Consider the following 17,301-nt stretch of genomic DNA (forward strand, 5'->3'; position numbering starts at 1 on the left):
ATCTGTGTCACTCAGATGCTTCCAGGCCTGCTCCTATGCCCTCTTACCTCACCAAGCTCTGACCTCACGGTCATCTTGGGCCTGCACCTCTACCATCTGGCCTCGTGGCCACCATGGGCTGTCCCTGCCCCCTGGCCCACTGTCTGGAGAATCAAGAGAACACCAAGAATGCCCCCAACCTGAGCTGATGGACACCTGCTGGCCCCTCCTAGCAGCCACCAACATATGCCTTGGGCCATGTGGACACTGAGGTATCAGGCAGAATGGCCCTCAGGGGATGGCCCCTAGGTAGACCAGCACGTTGATCCCCCAAGAGGCAAACGGCTGTGAGTCCAGTGTCTATCTGGGCAGGGTATGGCCTCTGTGAACACCCCATCCAGACCAGGCTCCAGAATTCAGGATGCCCCCAGACAGGCACGTTCTGGCACGTCGAGAGGAAGCCATGGGCTGCTGTCACCCAATGGGGAAACCCCTGACATATCGCGAATGGTCAACCAGGTCTTCTCCACCAGAGGAGACCACAGTGAGAGGGCTTGGGCCTGAGGCTGTTGCAGGAGCCCCACAGCTGCTAGACGACAACACTTGGGGAAGCAGTGATGTCACCCAGACACCCCTCCTGGAGAGGGGCCTGCTGACCTGGTGCCAGGCAGGGGGACGCAGGCTCCATGGACAGAGCTGGAGGGTCCTGAGAGGCCAAGGCAGCAGACCCAGCCCACTCTGTCCTGTGGCCTGGACCTGAGTCCCATGGGGCAGGAACTCCTGCTAGCTCGCAGTTCCAGGGAGTAGCAGGGGTCAGAGAGAGAGCCTGCAGCCATGGGTAATGGCCGGAGAACCCCTAGGCCTGGATCTCTGCCTGTCCTGGAGCTAGTGCCAGGTGGGAGCCCCTATGTGGCCTCAGATGGGCATGCCGGGGAGGAGAAACAGAGCCCCTGTGCCCCCTGGGAGAGAATGTGCAGGGATCATGCAATGAAAGCCACTGTTTTAGCTTGGCTAGCTTGTTTTAATCTCTTTACATTTCTGGAGCTCATTAATTTCTATTACTGTTTCTTTCTTTTCTTAACGACAATAAAATCTTTAAAAATTCCAGAAATCACTGGAGAAAGTCTTCCTATGTTGATGGGCGGGTGAAATCCACAGCCATGCCACACCATGCATTGGCTTCCTCCCGTCATGGGAGTCGGGTGGGGAGCAGACCCAGCCTGGGGCTGGAGGCACAGTGGCTGCCCGCCCTGGCTGTGTACAGAGCAAAGGGCATGTGTTGGGTGTGTATTAGTCAGTGCAGGTTTCTAGACAAATACCCCCATTCTGGCAGCTTAAACCACATGCATTTATGCTTTCACAGTCATAGTAGCCAGCAGTGGGAGATGCAGGATTCACAGGGCCCCTCCCCGTGTCCTCCCTGGCTGACCTCCTGTGCTGCCTGTATCCTGACACCTGCTCTTACAAGGACAGGAGTCCATATGGAGGACCAGCAATGCTGATGGGGCTATGACCTCCTTTCACCTTGCTACCTCTCAAAGAACCCATCTCAAATGCAGCCACATTCTGAGGTCGTGGGTCAGGGCACAAGACTGGAATCTGAGGGACACATTTAGGCCGACACAGGCCGGTTGGGTTGAGGCATGAGGACCAAATGGGATCACTGGTGAAGGCCAGGCCAGGCGAGGCCATGGGGAGAGCATTGGCAAAGGTAAGCAAAGCAGGATGCCAGTCAAGTGATCCGGGCACTGGGTCAGGAGAGACCCTCAGGGGATGTCGTGTGAACTTCACCTGGGCACAGAGTGACCGTTTTTTCCAGGTAAACGAGGAGTGAGGGCAGGCAGGGCACCAATGAAGACTCGGGAAGGGTTGGTCACATGCAGGTCTACTCAGGCCACGGATCCAGGGCCAGTGATTACGAAGTTGAGATTCTCTCCTTGTGGTGACTGGAAGGTCTCAGGTCCAAGAGAGATGCCCCTGGATTGTAGGGGACACACACGACTCAGGGCAGAGGCAGGACCACACCTGCTAGCCTTTCCCAGTAAAATCTCCAGGGAAGATAGGCAGGGTCGTTGGCAGCATTGGGCTTCCCCAGGCCAACATGAGGCTGAGAGGCCACGAGCCAAGCCACCGTCTGTTCTTCCCGACTCTGAGTCTGCAAGCCGACAGTGCAGCCTGAGGTCTGGGAAGGAGACAGAATCTTGGTCAGCATGGCCACAGCCCCCGGGGCTGGTCAGGAAACACCCTTCCAGGGAAGTGGAAAGGGAAGTGGAAGGGGGGATGGGGTGACTGAGTGATAGGCAATGAGGGGGGCACTTGACGGGATGAGCAGTGGGTGTTATGCTATATGTTGGCAAATCAAACTACAATAAAAAAATATACAAAAAAATCTCAGAAATAAAATCTCAGATGATGAATCCTAGTCAAGTGTAAGATAAGCTAGAAACCTAATTTTCAACAATCATTCAAAGCTTGGAAAGTGATGCTCTACTGGGTGATATGCTATATGTTGGCAAATTGAACTCCAATAAAAAAAAAAGAAGAAAGTGATGCTCTTAGGTGTGGTTGGTACTATCCCAAGAGATAGTAATCTTTATTTTTTTATAATAAATTTATTTTTTATTGGTGTTCAATTCACCAACATACAAAATAACACCCAGTGCTCATCCCGTCAAGTGCCCCCCTCAGTGCCCGTCACCCATTCACTCCTCCCCCTCCACCACCCCTAGTTCGTTTCCCAGAGTTAGGAGTCTCTCATGTTCTGTCTCCCTCATTGATATTTCCCACACATTTCTTCTCCCTTCCCTTCTATTCCCTTTCACTATTATTCATATTCCCCAAATGAATGAGAACATATAATGTTTGTCCTTCTCCGATTGACTTACTTCACTCAGCATAATACCCTCCAGTTCCATCCACGTTGAAGCAAATGGTGGGTATTTGTCATTTCTAATGGCTGAGGAATATTCCATTGTGTACATAGACCACATCTTCTTTATCCATTCAAGTTTCGACGGGCACCGAGGCTCCTTCCACAGTTTGGCTATTGTGGACATTGCTGCTAGAAACATCGGGGTGCAGGTGTCCCGGTGTTTCATTGCATCTGAATCTTTGGGGTAAATCCCCAACAGTGCAATTTTTAATACCTTTTAAAAAAGGAAACACCCTTCCAGCTCCCTGTGGTTGAGAGGGAATTGTCTGCAGAAAAGGGTTTGTCTCACCAGTGGCCAGGGCAACAGGAGGGGCAGCCACAGACTCCTGGCCTGGGCCCCATGATGGCTGTGGCACAGAGAGCACATCCAGGAGAATGAGCCAGTCCTCAGGGACCCTGGAGGCTCCAGGTTACCATCCTGAGGCTCACGCCACACCCTCCATCCCCTTCACACTATACATCTACCTGAGAAGCCTATTTGCCAACGCACCACACAGCCTGCCCAGCCCCTTCTTACTTTGTGTGCCAGCACCTGCCCCTGTCTCATTCCTTGGACCAATGATCCCACATCCTGTCCACTACACCCAAAGGAAGAACTGGACATCCTACATCAGGAGGAGCCCATGTCCTCTTTGCTGACACCAAAAACAAGTCAAGCTATTTGCTCACCCTTGGTGCTACACCTACTCTGTGAGACTTACTACCCAAAAGGTTCTGGGGCTCCCAATTGTAAGCCTCCAATATTGTCCTCATACTTGGACACCCCTCAACTACCATGTGACCCCAGTGACTCACACATACTATTTGACATTTACACAAGTATAAACTATGTATTGGAACACTCAAGAGTAAAAGAACCATAGAAAATAGATGAGAAGCCGGAGATAGAGAAGCAGGTCACAGACCTAGGAAGAAAAGGATGAGAGTTAAGAAAAGGAGAGACAGAGTCACAAAAGCAGGAGAATGATTAGAAGTGAGAGATAGAGATGAAGAGTCACAGACCAGAAGGGGAGTTATTAGAGGTAGGAGATAGAGACCAAGAATCACAGAACAAGCAGGTGAATGATGAGAGGTTGCAGATACAGACCCACAATCACAGAACCAGGAGGGGAATGATGAGAGGTAAGATATACAGATCAAGGTCACAGAACCTGGACATGAAAAATGAATGTAAGAGATAGAGACCCAGAGTCACACAACACAAGGTGAATAATGAGAAGTAAGAGATGGAGCCGCGGAGTCACAGAACCAGGAGGAGAAGAATGAGAGGTAAGAGGTAGAGACCCAGAGTCACACAAGCAGGAAGTGACTGATGAGAGATAAGAGATAGAGATGAAGAGTCACAACCAGGAGGGGAAATATGAGGAGTAAAGGACAGAGACCCAGATTCACCGAACCAGGACATGAATGATGAGAGGTAAGAGATAGAGACCCAGAATCACAGAACAAGTAGGAGAATGATGAGAAGTAAGATATAAAGACCCAGAGTCACAGAACCAGGAGGTGAATGATAAGAGGTTGAAGTAGAGACCCAGAGTCACAGAACCAGGAGGAGAGTGATGAGAGGTAAAAGATAGAGACCCAGAATCATACAAGGTACGGGTGAATGATGAGAGGTAAGATAGAGAGATGCAGAGTCACAGAACCAGGAGGAGAATGATAAGAAGAAAGAGATAGAGACCCATAGACACTGAAATGGGAGATGAATGTCAAGAGGTAAGAAAGAGGTAGAGACCCAGAGTCACAGAGCCAGGAAGAGAAAGATAAGAGGTAAGAGATTGAGACCAAGGGTCACCATACCAGGCAAAGATTGATAAGAGGTAAGATAGAGGCCCAGAGTCACAGATCCAGGAGGAGAATGATGAGAGGTAAGGGATAGAGACCCAGAGTAACAGAACCAGGACATGAATGATGAGAAGTTGGAGTAGAGACCCAGAGTCACAGAAGCAGGAAGAAAAGAATGAAAGGTAAAAGATAGAGACCCAGGGTCAAGAACCAGGTGGAGAATGATGAAATATAAGATACAGAGTTGCAAAGTCAGAGAACAAGGAGAATAATGATAAGAGATAAGATAGAGACCCAGAGTCACAGATCCAGGAAGAGAAGAATGACAGGTAAGAGATGGAGACCCAGGGTCAAGAATCAGGTGGAGAATAATGAGATATAAGAGATAGCACTGAGGGGGGCACTTGACCGGATGAGCACTGGGTGTTATTCTGTATGTTGGTAAATTGAACACCAATAAAAAATAAATTTATTATTTAAAAAAAGAGATAGAGTTGCAGAGTCAGAAAACAAGAAGAATTATAAGAGGTAAGAGAGAGACGCAGTCACAGAACCAGGAGGAGAAGGATAAGGTAAGGGATAGAGACTGAGTCACAGAGCAAGGAAAGAAAACTGAGAGGTAAGAGATAGAGACCCAGAGTCATAGGATGAGGCGGACATTGAGGAGAGGTAGGAGAGAGACCTAGAGTCACAAAACGAGGAAGGAAAGGATGAGAAGTAGGAGATAGAGACCCAGATCACATAACCAGGAGGTGAATGATGAGAGGTAAGAGATAGTTTCAGTATCACAGAGTCAGGAGGAGATTAATTAGAGGTAAGAGATAGAGACCCAGAATCACACAAACAAGAGAAGAATGACAAGAGGTCATTCTCACAGCAACCCTTGCAAGATCCACCTATGAAGTCAAGGGAAATAAAAGTAAAAATGAACTAATGGGACTTCATCAAGATAAAAAGCTTCTGCACAGCAAAGGACACAGTCAACAGAACTCAAAGACAACCTAGAGAATTCGGGGTCTTTTCTGATTCCACACAAATCTTAAAATAATTTGTTCCTACTCTCTGAAGAAAGTCCATGGTATTTTGATAGGGATTGCATTAAATGTGTAAATTGCCCTGGGTAGCATTGACATTTTCGCAATATTAATTCTGCCAATCCATGAGCGTGGAATATTTTTCCATCTCTTTGTGTCTTCCTCAATTTCTTTCAGAAGTGTCCTGTAGTTTTTAGGGTATAGATCCTTTACCTCTTTGGTTAGGTTTATTCCTAGGTATCTTATGCTTTTGGGTGCAATTGTAAATGGGATTGACTCCTTAATTTCTCTTTCTTCAGTCTCATTGTTAGTGTATAGAAATGCCATTGACTTCTGGGCATTGATTTTGTATCCTGCCACGCTACCAAATTGCTGTATGAGTTGTAGCAATCTTGGGGTGGAGGCTTTTGGGTCTTCTATGTAGAGTATCATGTCATCGGCGAAGAGGGAGAGTTTGACTTCTTCTTTGCCAATTTGAATGCCTTTAATGTCTTTTTGTTGTCTGATTGCTGAGGCCAGGACTTCCAGTACTATGTTGAATAGCAGTGGTGAGAGTGGACATCCCTGTCTTGTTCCTGATCTTAGGGGAAAGGCCTCCAGTGCTTCCCCATTGAGAATATTTGCTGTGGGCTTTTCGTAGATGGCTTTTAAGATGCCGAGGAAAGTTCCCTCTATCCCTACACTCTGAAGAGTTTTGATCAGGAATGGAGGCTGTATTTTGTCAAATGCTTTCTCTGCATCTAATGAGAGGATCATATGGTTCTTGGTTTTTCTCTTGCTGATATGATGAGTTACATTGATTGTTTTACAAGTGTTGAACCAGCCTTGTGTCCCGGGGATAAATCCTACTTGGTCATGGTGAATAATTTTCTTAATGTGTTGTTGGATCCTATTGGCTAGTATCTTGTTGAGAATTTTTGCATCCATGTTCATCAGGGATACTGGTCTGTAATTCTCCTTTTTGGTGGGGTCTTTGCCTGGTTTTGGAATTAAGGTGATGCTGGCCTCATAGAATGAATTTGGAAGTACTCCATCTCTTTCTATCTTTCCAAACAGCTTTAGTAGGATAGGTATGGTTTCTTCTTTGAACGTTTGATAGAATTCCCCTGGGAAGCCATCTGGCCCTGGACTCTTGTGTCTTGGGTGGTTTTTGATGACTTCTTCAATTTCCTCTCTGGTTATTGGCCTGTTCAGATTTTCTATTTCTTCCTGTTCCAGTTTTGGTAGTTTGTGGCTTTCCAGGAATGCGTCCTTTTCTTCTAGATTGCCTAATTTATTGGCGTAGAGCTGTTCATAATATGTTTTTAAAATCGTTTGTATTTCCTTGGTGTTGGTAGTGATCTCTCCTTTCTCATTCATGATTTTATTAATTTGAGTCTTCTCTCTCTTCTTTTTAATAAGGCTGGCTAATGGTTTATCTATCTTATTAATTCTTTCAAAGAACCAACTCCTGGTTTTGTTGATCTGTTCCACGGTTCTTCTGGTCTCAATTTCGTTGAGTTCTGAACTTTATGGTCAACTAATATTCGATAAAGGAGGAAAGACGATCCACTGGAAAAGGACAGTCTCTTCAATAAATGGTGCTGGGAAAATTGGACATCCACATGCAGAAGAATGAAACTAGACCACTCTCTTGCACCATACACAAAGATAAACTCAAAATGGATGAAAGATCTAAGTGTGAGACAAAATTCCATCAAAATCCTAGAGGAGAACACAGGCAACACCCTTTTTGAACTTGGCCACAGTAACTTCTTGCAAGATACATCCACGAAAGCAAAAGAAACAAAAGCAAAAATGAACTATTGGGACTTCATCAAGATAAGAAGCTTTTGCACAGCAAAGGATACAGTCAACAGAACTAAAAGACAACCTACAGAATGGGAGAAGATATTTGCAAATGACATATCAGATAAAGGGCTAGTTTCCAAGATCTATAAAGAACTTGTTAAACTCAACACCAAAGAAACAAACAATCCAATCATGAAATGGGCAAAAGACATGAAGAGAAATCTCACAGAGGAAGACACAGACATGGCCAACATGCACGAGAAAATGCTCTGCATCACTTGCCATCAGGGAAATATGAATAAAACCACAATGAGATGCCACCTCACACCAGTGAGAATGGGGAAAATTAACAAGGCAGGAAACAACAAATGTTGGAGAGGATGCGGAGAAAAGGGAACCCTCCTGCACTGTTGGTGGGAATGTGAACTGGGACAGACACTCTGGAAAACTGTGTGGACCATTTGCTTCAACGTGGGTGAACCAGGAGGGTATTATGCTGAGTGAAGTAAGTCAATCGGAGAAGGACAAACATTATATGGTCTCATTCATTTGGGGAATATAAAAAATTGCGAAAGGGAATAAAGGGGAAAGGAGAAAAAATAAGTGGGAAATATCAGAAAGGGAGACAGAACATGAAGACTCCTAACTCTGGGAAATGAACTAGGGGTGGTGGAAGGGGAGGAGGGTGGGGGGTGGGGGTGACTGGGTGACTGGCACTGAGGGGGGCACTTGATGGGATGAGCATTGGGTGTTATTCTGTATGTTGGCAAATTGAACACCAATAAAAAATAAATGTATTATAAAAAAAATAAAAATAAAATAAAATAAATAAAAAATTTTAAAAAATAAAGAGAATAAAATGTTAAAAAATAAATAAAATAAAATAAACAAACACATGCAGACACCGACCCCCATGCAAACACACACACATGGAAATCATATGCACACATATACACACACACAGGCCTCCATGCACACACATGCACATCGAGATACACGTGCACACACACAGACACTGGTCTCCACATACACACACAGGGAGGCACAATGCACACATATGCAGACACAGGCCTCCACACACACAAACACACACACTCACACATAGAGACACCCTGGGACACACAGAGGCATGGACCCCCAACACACACATGCACATAGAGATGCACATGCACATGCGTGCCCACATGCAATAACATAGAGATACACATGCACACACACAGAGACCCAGACCCGACTCATCCACATGCACATGGAGACATTGGGACACACACAGAGGCACAGACTCCCCAACAAACAGATGCACATGGAGACACACATACACACACATACAGTCATGAGCCCACATACAAGAACATGGAGACACACATGCAAACATGGGCCTCATGCACACACATGCACATGGAGATACACATGCACACACATGCAGACATGGGCCATGCACGCACGCGCACACACACACACACACACACGTAGACACACCCAGATAAGGGCTTCCACCCACACACAGGCACAGGGAGACACCCATACACACCCACAGGGGCATTAGCCACACACACACACACACACACACGCATGCACAGCTGAGAAGCAGCCCGTTTACTGTCGTCTGTCCCAGGTCACTGTTGTCCAGGAGCAACATTGTGGGGAGGCAGGGGACTCTGCAGGCAGGACAGCTGTGAAGGCCAGAGCAGAGCAGCCTGGACCTGAGTGCCCCATGCCTGCTACCTGCAGCTGCCAGGCCTGCCCCTGGACAGGAGGGGGCAGAGGCAAGGGTGGTGCCTGGAACCAAGGCAGGGCCACAGCCCCAGAGAGGAGTGGAGCGGGACAGCACAGACCTGGGAGCTCAGAGCTCAGCCACCTACTGGGAACGGGGAGGAGAGGAGAGGAGAGGAGAGCCATTCTCTTCTCCACGGGTGGCCCAGGCTGAAGACAGGGCCCACCAGCAGCACGGCACATCCTGGGATGTCGGCATAGAGCCCGGAGCCCAGCTGGGCGCTGAAGACCCTGCCCCACAGCCTGGGCAGAATGAGTAGGGGGACACCAGGGTGAGCCAGGGCTGCCAGGGGAGCCTTAGCCCAGCATGCTCACCTATGTGCACCTGCCGGGCCTGGCACCACCTGACCTGGGCCCTCAGGGGCAACAGGCTCCCAGGTGGGGCTCTCAGCCCTGTGGTTTCTCTCAGAATCACGCGTCCTTCCTGGGAACTGGGTGCTCCCCCTCTGCCTCCCACACAGCACCTGTCCCCCGGGACAAGGGCAAGCAGGACAGACTGACAGACAGCTCTGAAGGGCAGAGGGGCTGGGCTGGGCACTGCCTTCCCCAGGCATCACATCCAGGCCTTCCAGGGCCTAGCTCCACCCCATGCCACCCAGCCCCAGCGGGCAATAGCCTTTCTCGGCCTCCTAGGTGAGCCTGAATGTTCCCCCAAGGGCACCAGACCAGCCAGAGACCACCTCCACACAGCCTCCCAGCATGGGAATGCTGGCCCTGGTGTCCTGGGTCCAGATGATGGGATCCTGATGCCCCCCTCTCCAAAACTCTGCACAACATCTCCCAGCACTCACATGGATGAGCTGGGGTGGCATGTGCTCTCAGGCCTACGGGGCTTTCTGGGGGGCACCCAGGGCTGCACTGGGTGAAGGTGAGGCCTAGACCCAGCCCATCACAGCTCCATACACATCGGTGGCGTGTCATCACTGGACAGCTGCCCCGACAGCCCAGAATCCGATGCCAGGGCACCTCCAGAAAGCCACTCCGCGGTCTTCACCCCGTGCTGGGCAACCAGAAAACAGATCCACGGCACAGTCCACCCCAGCCTCCAGCAGCTACAGAGGACTTGCAGACACACAGGCCAACTTCACAGCCAGGCCCAGACCCCCCAAGGTCCCTGCCAGCCCTCACTGGCCACACCACCCAGCTGCAGCCCCAGTAAGAGGCCCAGCTCTGAGATGCTAGTATGGGAACAAGTGTGTGGGTAATGGGTGAGGTCCCTGGTCCCCAAAGGCCACTGGGGACTCTGGCCCTGCACACTCACACGCACAGCCCCTCCCATGGGGCCAGCCACCAACCTGCTCCTCTAGGCAGTGGGACACAGGAACAAGGGTGGCATGCCACCAGGAAGCCCTGCATCCATGTCTCAGACACGTGGCCATGTGGGCTTTGGCTTCTCATGCACACAACAGCCCCCCCTTCCTCACAGGGCTGCCTCAAGGCAGTGGTGGTGGTGCCCGGGGCCTTCTCCCTTCCTGGGGCATCCCGGTGGTCACCACAGTATTGCAGTGCACAGAGTCAGCCATGGTATCAAGGCAGAGGCCATGAGCTGGGCAGCAGAGGCCTCAGAGAGGAGCCCACTTCACCCATGGCACAGGAGTCTCACCTGCAACCCCACCATTGCTGTACACTTCCCAAGAACATAAAGAAAGGGAATTTCCAGGGCTGCTGAGGCCCTGGGGGTTCCCACCCCATTTTTAGCCAGGGCACTGAGGCAGAGCTCCCCTCCCCCCAGGCCCTATTATCTGGACACAAAAATAACAGCCATTGTACTAATGATTCACCTCATCTGTCCAGGAGCCTATCCAGGGAGCTGCAGACAGCCAGGCCAGGCCCCCTCTTGGAGCACCAGGCACCTCAGGTATCCCAGCCACTCAAGCTGGCCCAAGCTGCAGTCCACTACGCAGCCAGGAGGAACAGAGCTTCCTGGTCACTGCTCATCTCCCAGATGTCTCTTCCCTGCACATGGACACACGGGAGCAAGACTCTGCCCAAAGCTGATCTGGAGAAGACTAGGGGCCAAGAATCAAAGACACGACAGGACTAGGGCAGAGCCCAAGGCTGAGAAGGTCCAGGACCATGCAGAGGGCATGGAGAGAGGGCCTGAGCATGGAGCTGCCTGCAACCAGCAGGGCAATGACCACCAGCCCAAGGTCGGGGGGAAGCACCAGGGAGCTGTCCCTATGGTGGACTAGGCGGCAGGCTGGACTGGCCCACATCCTCAGGTGTGTGAGCTGGGTTGCCTGAGCCAGCCTGAATAAGGTGGGCCAGGTTGCCTGGGTCTGCCCTATACAGCTTGAGGGGAAGGAGTTAAGTGAAAGAGGTCAAACTACTCCAGGCTCAGCTGGACCAGGCTGGTCTCTCTGGGCTCCACTGTGTGAGTGGACTGAGATGGGCCAGGCTGGGCTGACTTTACAGAACCAGGGTGGATGGGGAAAGCTGGGGTGAGCTAAGCTGGGGTGAGCTTGGTGGACAGAGCACAGGACAGGCTTGACCAGTCTGGGTACTTGTGGCGGTGCTGGGCTATCCTGAGCCAAGATGATCTGAACCAAGCTGAGCGGCTCAGGGAGTCGGGGAGACTTGGGTCAGGTGAAACGCTCTCTTCAGTGAGGACTGTCCTGGGCTGGGCTGATGTGGATGGAAAGGGCTTGGGCAAGCAGGTCCAACTGAGCAGATCTGAGGCAGCCTGGCAGGACTGTCCTGGGTTGACTCACCTTGGCTCAAATAGCTGAACTAGGCTAACCTGAGCTGCACTGCACGCAGCATTGTTGAGCTGAGTCAGGAAAACCTGGGCAACCTGACCAGACCAGCAAGATTTAGGCTGGCAAACAGATGGGCTACCTGTGCCTAAATGAGCTAAGTCTGTCTGACCTGGACAGGGCTCGGCTCCGCTGGGCTGCACTGACCAGGGCTGGGCTTGCCTGGGCTGAGCTGGACTGAGCAGGGCTGAGCTGAGCTGAACTGGGCTGGGCTGGGCTGATCTGGGCTGAACTGGGATGAGCTGAGCTGGGCTGAGCAGGGCTGAACTGAGCTGAACTGGGCTGAGCTGGGCTAGGCTGTACTGAGATAAACTGGCTGAACTGGGCTAAGCTGAACTGGGCTGAACTGAGCTGAACTGGGCTGAGCTGGGCTGAAGTGGACTGATCTGGGCTCAGCTAGAAGGAACTAGGCTGAGCTGGGCTGAGTTGAGCTGAACTGGACTGGACTGGGCTGGGCTGGCTTGGGCTGAGCTGCCCTGAACTGGGCTGAGCTGAGCTGAGCTGAGCTGCACTTGGCTAAATGGGCTAGGCTGACCTGAGCTGGGCTGGGCTGCGCTGGGCTGCGCTGAAATGGGCTGAGCTGGGCTGAGCTGAGCTGAGCTGAGCTGGGCTGAACCAGGCTGAGCTGAGCTGGGCTGAACTGAGTTGAGCTGAGCTAAGCTGGGATGAACTGGCCTAAGCTGGGCTGCACTGAACTCTACTGAACTGCACTGAGCTGGACTGAACTGGGCTGAGCTGAGCTGGGCTGAACTGGACTGGACTGGGCTGAAATGGCCAGAACGGGGCTGAGCTGGGCTGAAATTGGCTGAACTGGGATGAGCCTAAGTAGGCTGAGCTGGACTGAACTGAGCTGAGCAGTGATGAACTGGGCTGGGCTCAGCTGAACTGGACTGAGTTGAGCTGGGCTGAGCTGATCTGAACCAGCCTGAGCTAAGCTGGATGGAACTGGGCTGTGCTGGGCTGAGCTGGGCTGAATTGCACTGAGCTGGGCTGAAATGAACTGGGCTGAGCTGGGCTAAGCTGAGCTGAATGGGGCTGAACTGGGCTGAGCTGGGCTAAACTGGGCTGAACTGAGTTGAACTGGCCTGAGCTCTCCTGAGCTGGGCTGAGCTGGGCTGGGCTGGGCTGAATCAGGCTGAACCAGGCTGAACTGGGCTGAAATTGGCTGAGCTGGGATGAGCCTAACTAGGCTGAGCTGGACTGAACTGAGCTGAGCAGTGCTGAGCTGGGCTGGGCTAAGCTAAACTGGGCTGAGTTGAGCTGGGCAGAGCTGATCTGAACCAGCCTGAGCTCAGCTGGACTGAACTGGGCTGAGCTGGGCTGGACTGGGCTGAACTAGGCTGAGCTGAGTTGAACTGAAGTGGGCTGGACTGAGTTAGGCTGACCTGGGCTGGGCTGAGCTGGCCTGAGCTGGGCTGAGCTGAGCTGTGGTGAACTGGGCTGAACTTGGCTGATCTGAGCTGGGGCGAACTGGGCTGAGCTGGGCTGAGCTGGGCTGAACTGGCCTGAGCTCTCCTGAGCTGGACTGAGCTGAGCTGGGCTGAACTGGGTTGAACTGGCCTGAGCTCTCCTGAGCTGGGTTGAGCTGAGCAGGGCTAGGCTGAACCAAGCTGAGCTGGGCTGAAATTGGCTGAGCTGGGATGAGCCTAACTAGGCTGAGCTGGACTGAACTGAGCTGAGAAGTGAACTGGGCTGGGCTGAGCTGAACTGGGCTGAGTTGAGCTGGGCTGAGCTGACCTGAACCAGCCTGAGCTCAGCTGGGCTGAACTGGGCTGAACTGATCTGAACTGGGTTGAACTGGCCTGAGCTCTCCTGAGCTGGGCTGAGCTGGGCTGAGCTGAGCTGGGCTGGGCTGAACCAGGCTGAACCAGGCTGAACCAGGCTGAACTGGGCTGAAATTGGCTGAGCTGGGATGAGCCTAATTAGGCTGAGCTGGGCTGAACTGAGCTGAGCAGTGCTGAACTGGGCTGGGCTGAGCTGAACTGGGCTGAGTTGAGCCGGGCTGAGCTAAGCTGGGTGAACTGGGCTGAGCTGGGCTGGACTGGGCTGAGCTGAGTTGAATTGAACTGGGCTGGACTGAGGCTGAGCTGAACGGGGCTGAACGGGGCTGAGCTGGGCTGAACTGGGTTGAACTGGCCTGAGCTCTCCTGAGCTGGGCTGAGCTGGGCTGGGCTGAACCAGGCTGAACTGGGCTGAAATTGGCTGAGCTGGGATGAGCCTAACTAGGCTGAGTTGGACTGAACTGAGCTGAGAGCAGTGTTGAACTGAGCTGGGATGAGCTGAACTGGGCTGAGTTGAGCTGGGCTGAGCTGACCTGAACCGACCTGAACTAAGCTGGGATGATCTGTGCTGGGCAGAACTGGGCTGAGCTGGGCTGAACTAAGCTGAGCGGGGCTGAAATTGGCTGAGCTGGGACAAGCTTAACTAGGCTGAGCTGGACTGGACTAGGCTGAGCTGGGTTGGACTGAACTGGGTTGAAATGGGCTGATCTGGGATGAGCTTAACTAGGCTGAGCTGGACAGGGCTGAGCTGAGCTGCACTTGGCTTAACTAGGTTGAACTGGGCTGAGCTGGGCTGAACCGGGCTGAGCTGAGTAAGACTAAATTTATTTCGCTAGTTGGTTTGGCCTGGCCCTGAGTCATGTAGGGTGTTCCTAGGCCCAGTGGCAGGGGTCCATGGGAATAATGTGAGTGGAACTGACCTAGTGGAACAAGCCTGGCTGGCTCGCTAAGTTAAGCTGAGCTGGATGAACTTGGTTGAACTTGCAGACTGATCAGATGAGTCGGCTTGCTTGAAATGGGTTATCCTAGGCTGACCTGGGCCAGGCTAGGCCAAGGTGGCCCCCTTGAACTTAGGTAATCTGACTAGGCAGAGCTGGTGAGGCTGTGTGTGGAGCTGGTTTGTGTCCCTGGCGCCCTCTCTCCTGACACAAGGCCATGGGACTGGTCTCACTGGACTGGCTGGGCAGAGTGGAGCTGAGAGGCAGGACCAACATGACCTGGGGTCTGGGCTCCTAGGCCAAGGGAGCACAGGCAGGTGTGCAAACCCAAGTCATCAACTGGGGAAGATTGACCTGGGCTCTGACGGGGTCTCCTCTTCTATGAATGGGGCCCATTGTCAGGCCTCCTGGAAGCTCTGCAGGGACAGTAGAGAACCAGAGAGGGCTGTCTGGTCAGGAGAGGAGGAGTCCCCAAGAACCCCACGTTCCTGCCTCTCAGGGCTGAGGGCAGGGAGTCCTGGCCAAAGGTAAGGGCAGCAACTACTTCCGACAAGTGGTTCATCAGAAAGTGTTCCAAGCAGAAGCAGGGAATAAGGAAAGAGTCCAAAACGAGCATCTATCCCCCAAGGCTGGAGAAGGGGTCCCAGTGACCCTCCATCTCTGCCCCCACGCTTTTCCTTCTCAGACGCCCCCCGCCAGGCGGCCAGGAGCGGGATACCCCAGGTCAACAGCGGGCCTGGCATATGATGGGGTGACAGTCCCAAGGCAGGCACTGACACTGGCCCCGTCCCCACAGCCTCCAGCCAGGGCCTGTCTGTGTTCCCCTTGGCCTCCTGCTGTAAAGACAACATCGCCAGTACCTCTGTGACACTGGGCTGCCTGGTCACCGGCTATCTCCCCATGTCGACAACTGTGACCTGGGACGCGGGGTCTCTAAGTAAGAATGTCACAACCTTCCCCACCACCTTCCACGAGACCTCCGGCCTCCACAGCACCGTCAGCCAGGTGACCGCCTCGGGCGAGTGGGCCAAACAGAGGTTCACCTGCAGCGTGGCTCACGCTGAGTCCACCGCCATCAACAAGACCTTCAGTGGTGAGCCAGGGTTGGGCTGGCCCACATGACACCGGAGGGAGGAGGGACAGGCTGGGCGGGAGCGGTAGGAGAGGGGTGGTGGCGGGCCCGAATGCCGCCATGGCTGGTAACATGGTAACTTGGCTGACACATGAGTCCCGTGGGCTCAGAGACGCCACTCCACATGGCTGCCTCTACTCCTAGCATGTGCCTTAAACTTCATTCCGCCTACCGTGAAGCTCTTCCACTCCTCCTGCAACCCCGTCGGTGACACCCACACCACCATCCAGCTCCTGTGCCTCATCTCTGGCTACGTCCCAGGTGACATGGAGGTCATCTGGCTGGTGGATGGGCAAAAGGCTACAAACATATTCCCATACACTGCGCCTGGCACAAAGGAGGGCAACGTGACCTCTACCCACAGCGAGCTCAACATCACCCAGGGCGAGTGGGTATCCCAAAAAACCTACACCTGCCAGGTCACCTATCAAGGCTTTACCTTTAAAGATGAGGCTCGCAAGTGCACAGGTATGACCCCCCTGTCCCCCCGACACCCAGATGCGCAGGGCTCAGAGATGAGGGCCAAGGCACGCCCTCATGCAGCCTCTCACACACTGCAGAGTCCGACCCCCGAGGCGTGAGCAGCTACCTGAGCCCGCCCAGCCCCCTTGACCTGTATGTCCACAAGGCGCCCAAGATCACCTGCCTGGTAGTGGACCTGGCCAGGATAGAAGGCATGAGCCTGACCTGGTCCCGGGAGAGCAATGAACCCGTGAACCCGGGCCCTTTGAACAAGAAGAATCACTTCAATGGGACGATCACAGTCACGTCCACCCTGCCAGTGAACACCAATGACTGGATCGAGGGCGAGACCTACTATTGCAGGGTGACCCACCCGGACCTGCCCAAGGACATCGTGCGCTCCATTGCCAAGGCCCCCGGTGAGCCACGGGCCCAGGGGAGGTGGGCGGGCCTCCTGAGCCGGAGCCTGGGCTGACCCCACACCTGTCCACAGGCAAGCGTGCCCCCCCGGATGTGTACTTGTTCCTGCCACCGGAGGAGGAGCAGGGGACCAAGGACAGAGTCACCCTCACGTGCCTGATCCAGAACTTCTTCCCCGCTGACATTTCGGTGCAATGGCTGCGAAACGACAGCCCCATCCAGACAGACCAGTACACCACCACGGGGCCCCACAAGGTCTCGGGCTCCAGGCCTGCCTTCTTCATCTTCAGCCGCCTGGAGGTTAGCCGGGCGGACTGGGAGCAGAAGAACAAATTCACGTGCCAAGTGGTGCATGAGGCGCTGTCCGGCTCTAGGATCCTCCAGAAATGGGTGTCCAAAAGCCCCGGTAAATGATGCCCACCCTCCTCCCGCCGCCACCCCCCAGGGCTCCACCCTGCTGGGGCAGGGGAGGGGGGCTGGCAAGACCCTCCATCTGTCCTTGTCAATAAACACTCCAG

The 17,301-nt window shown here is 52.9% G+C and overlaps 1 gene segment (V, D, J or C); it reads left to right on the forward strand.

Moving 5' to 3' along the window:
• Positions 1 to 486: 486 nt before the first annotated feature.
• Positions 487 to 17,301, forward strand: LOC129514867 (immunoglobulin heavy constant epsilon-like). The segment is given in 5 exon segments: positions 487 to 523; positions 15,566 to 15,862; positions 16,046 to 16,369; positions 16,462 to 16,782; positions 16,857 to 17,301. Coding segments are annotated over 5 exon segments (1,320 nt in total).

Source organism: Nyctereutes procyonoides, unplaced genomic scaffold (genome assembly GCF_905146905.1).
Source record: "Nyctereutes procyonoides isolate TBG_1078 unplaced genomic scaffold, NYPRO_anot_genome, whole genome shotgun sequence".
Taxonomy (NCBI): Eukaryota; Metazoa; Chordata; class Mammalia; order Carnivora; family Canidae; genus Nyctereutes; species Nyctereutes procyonoides.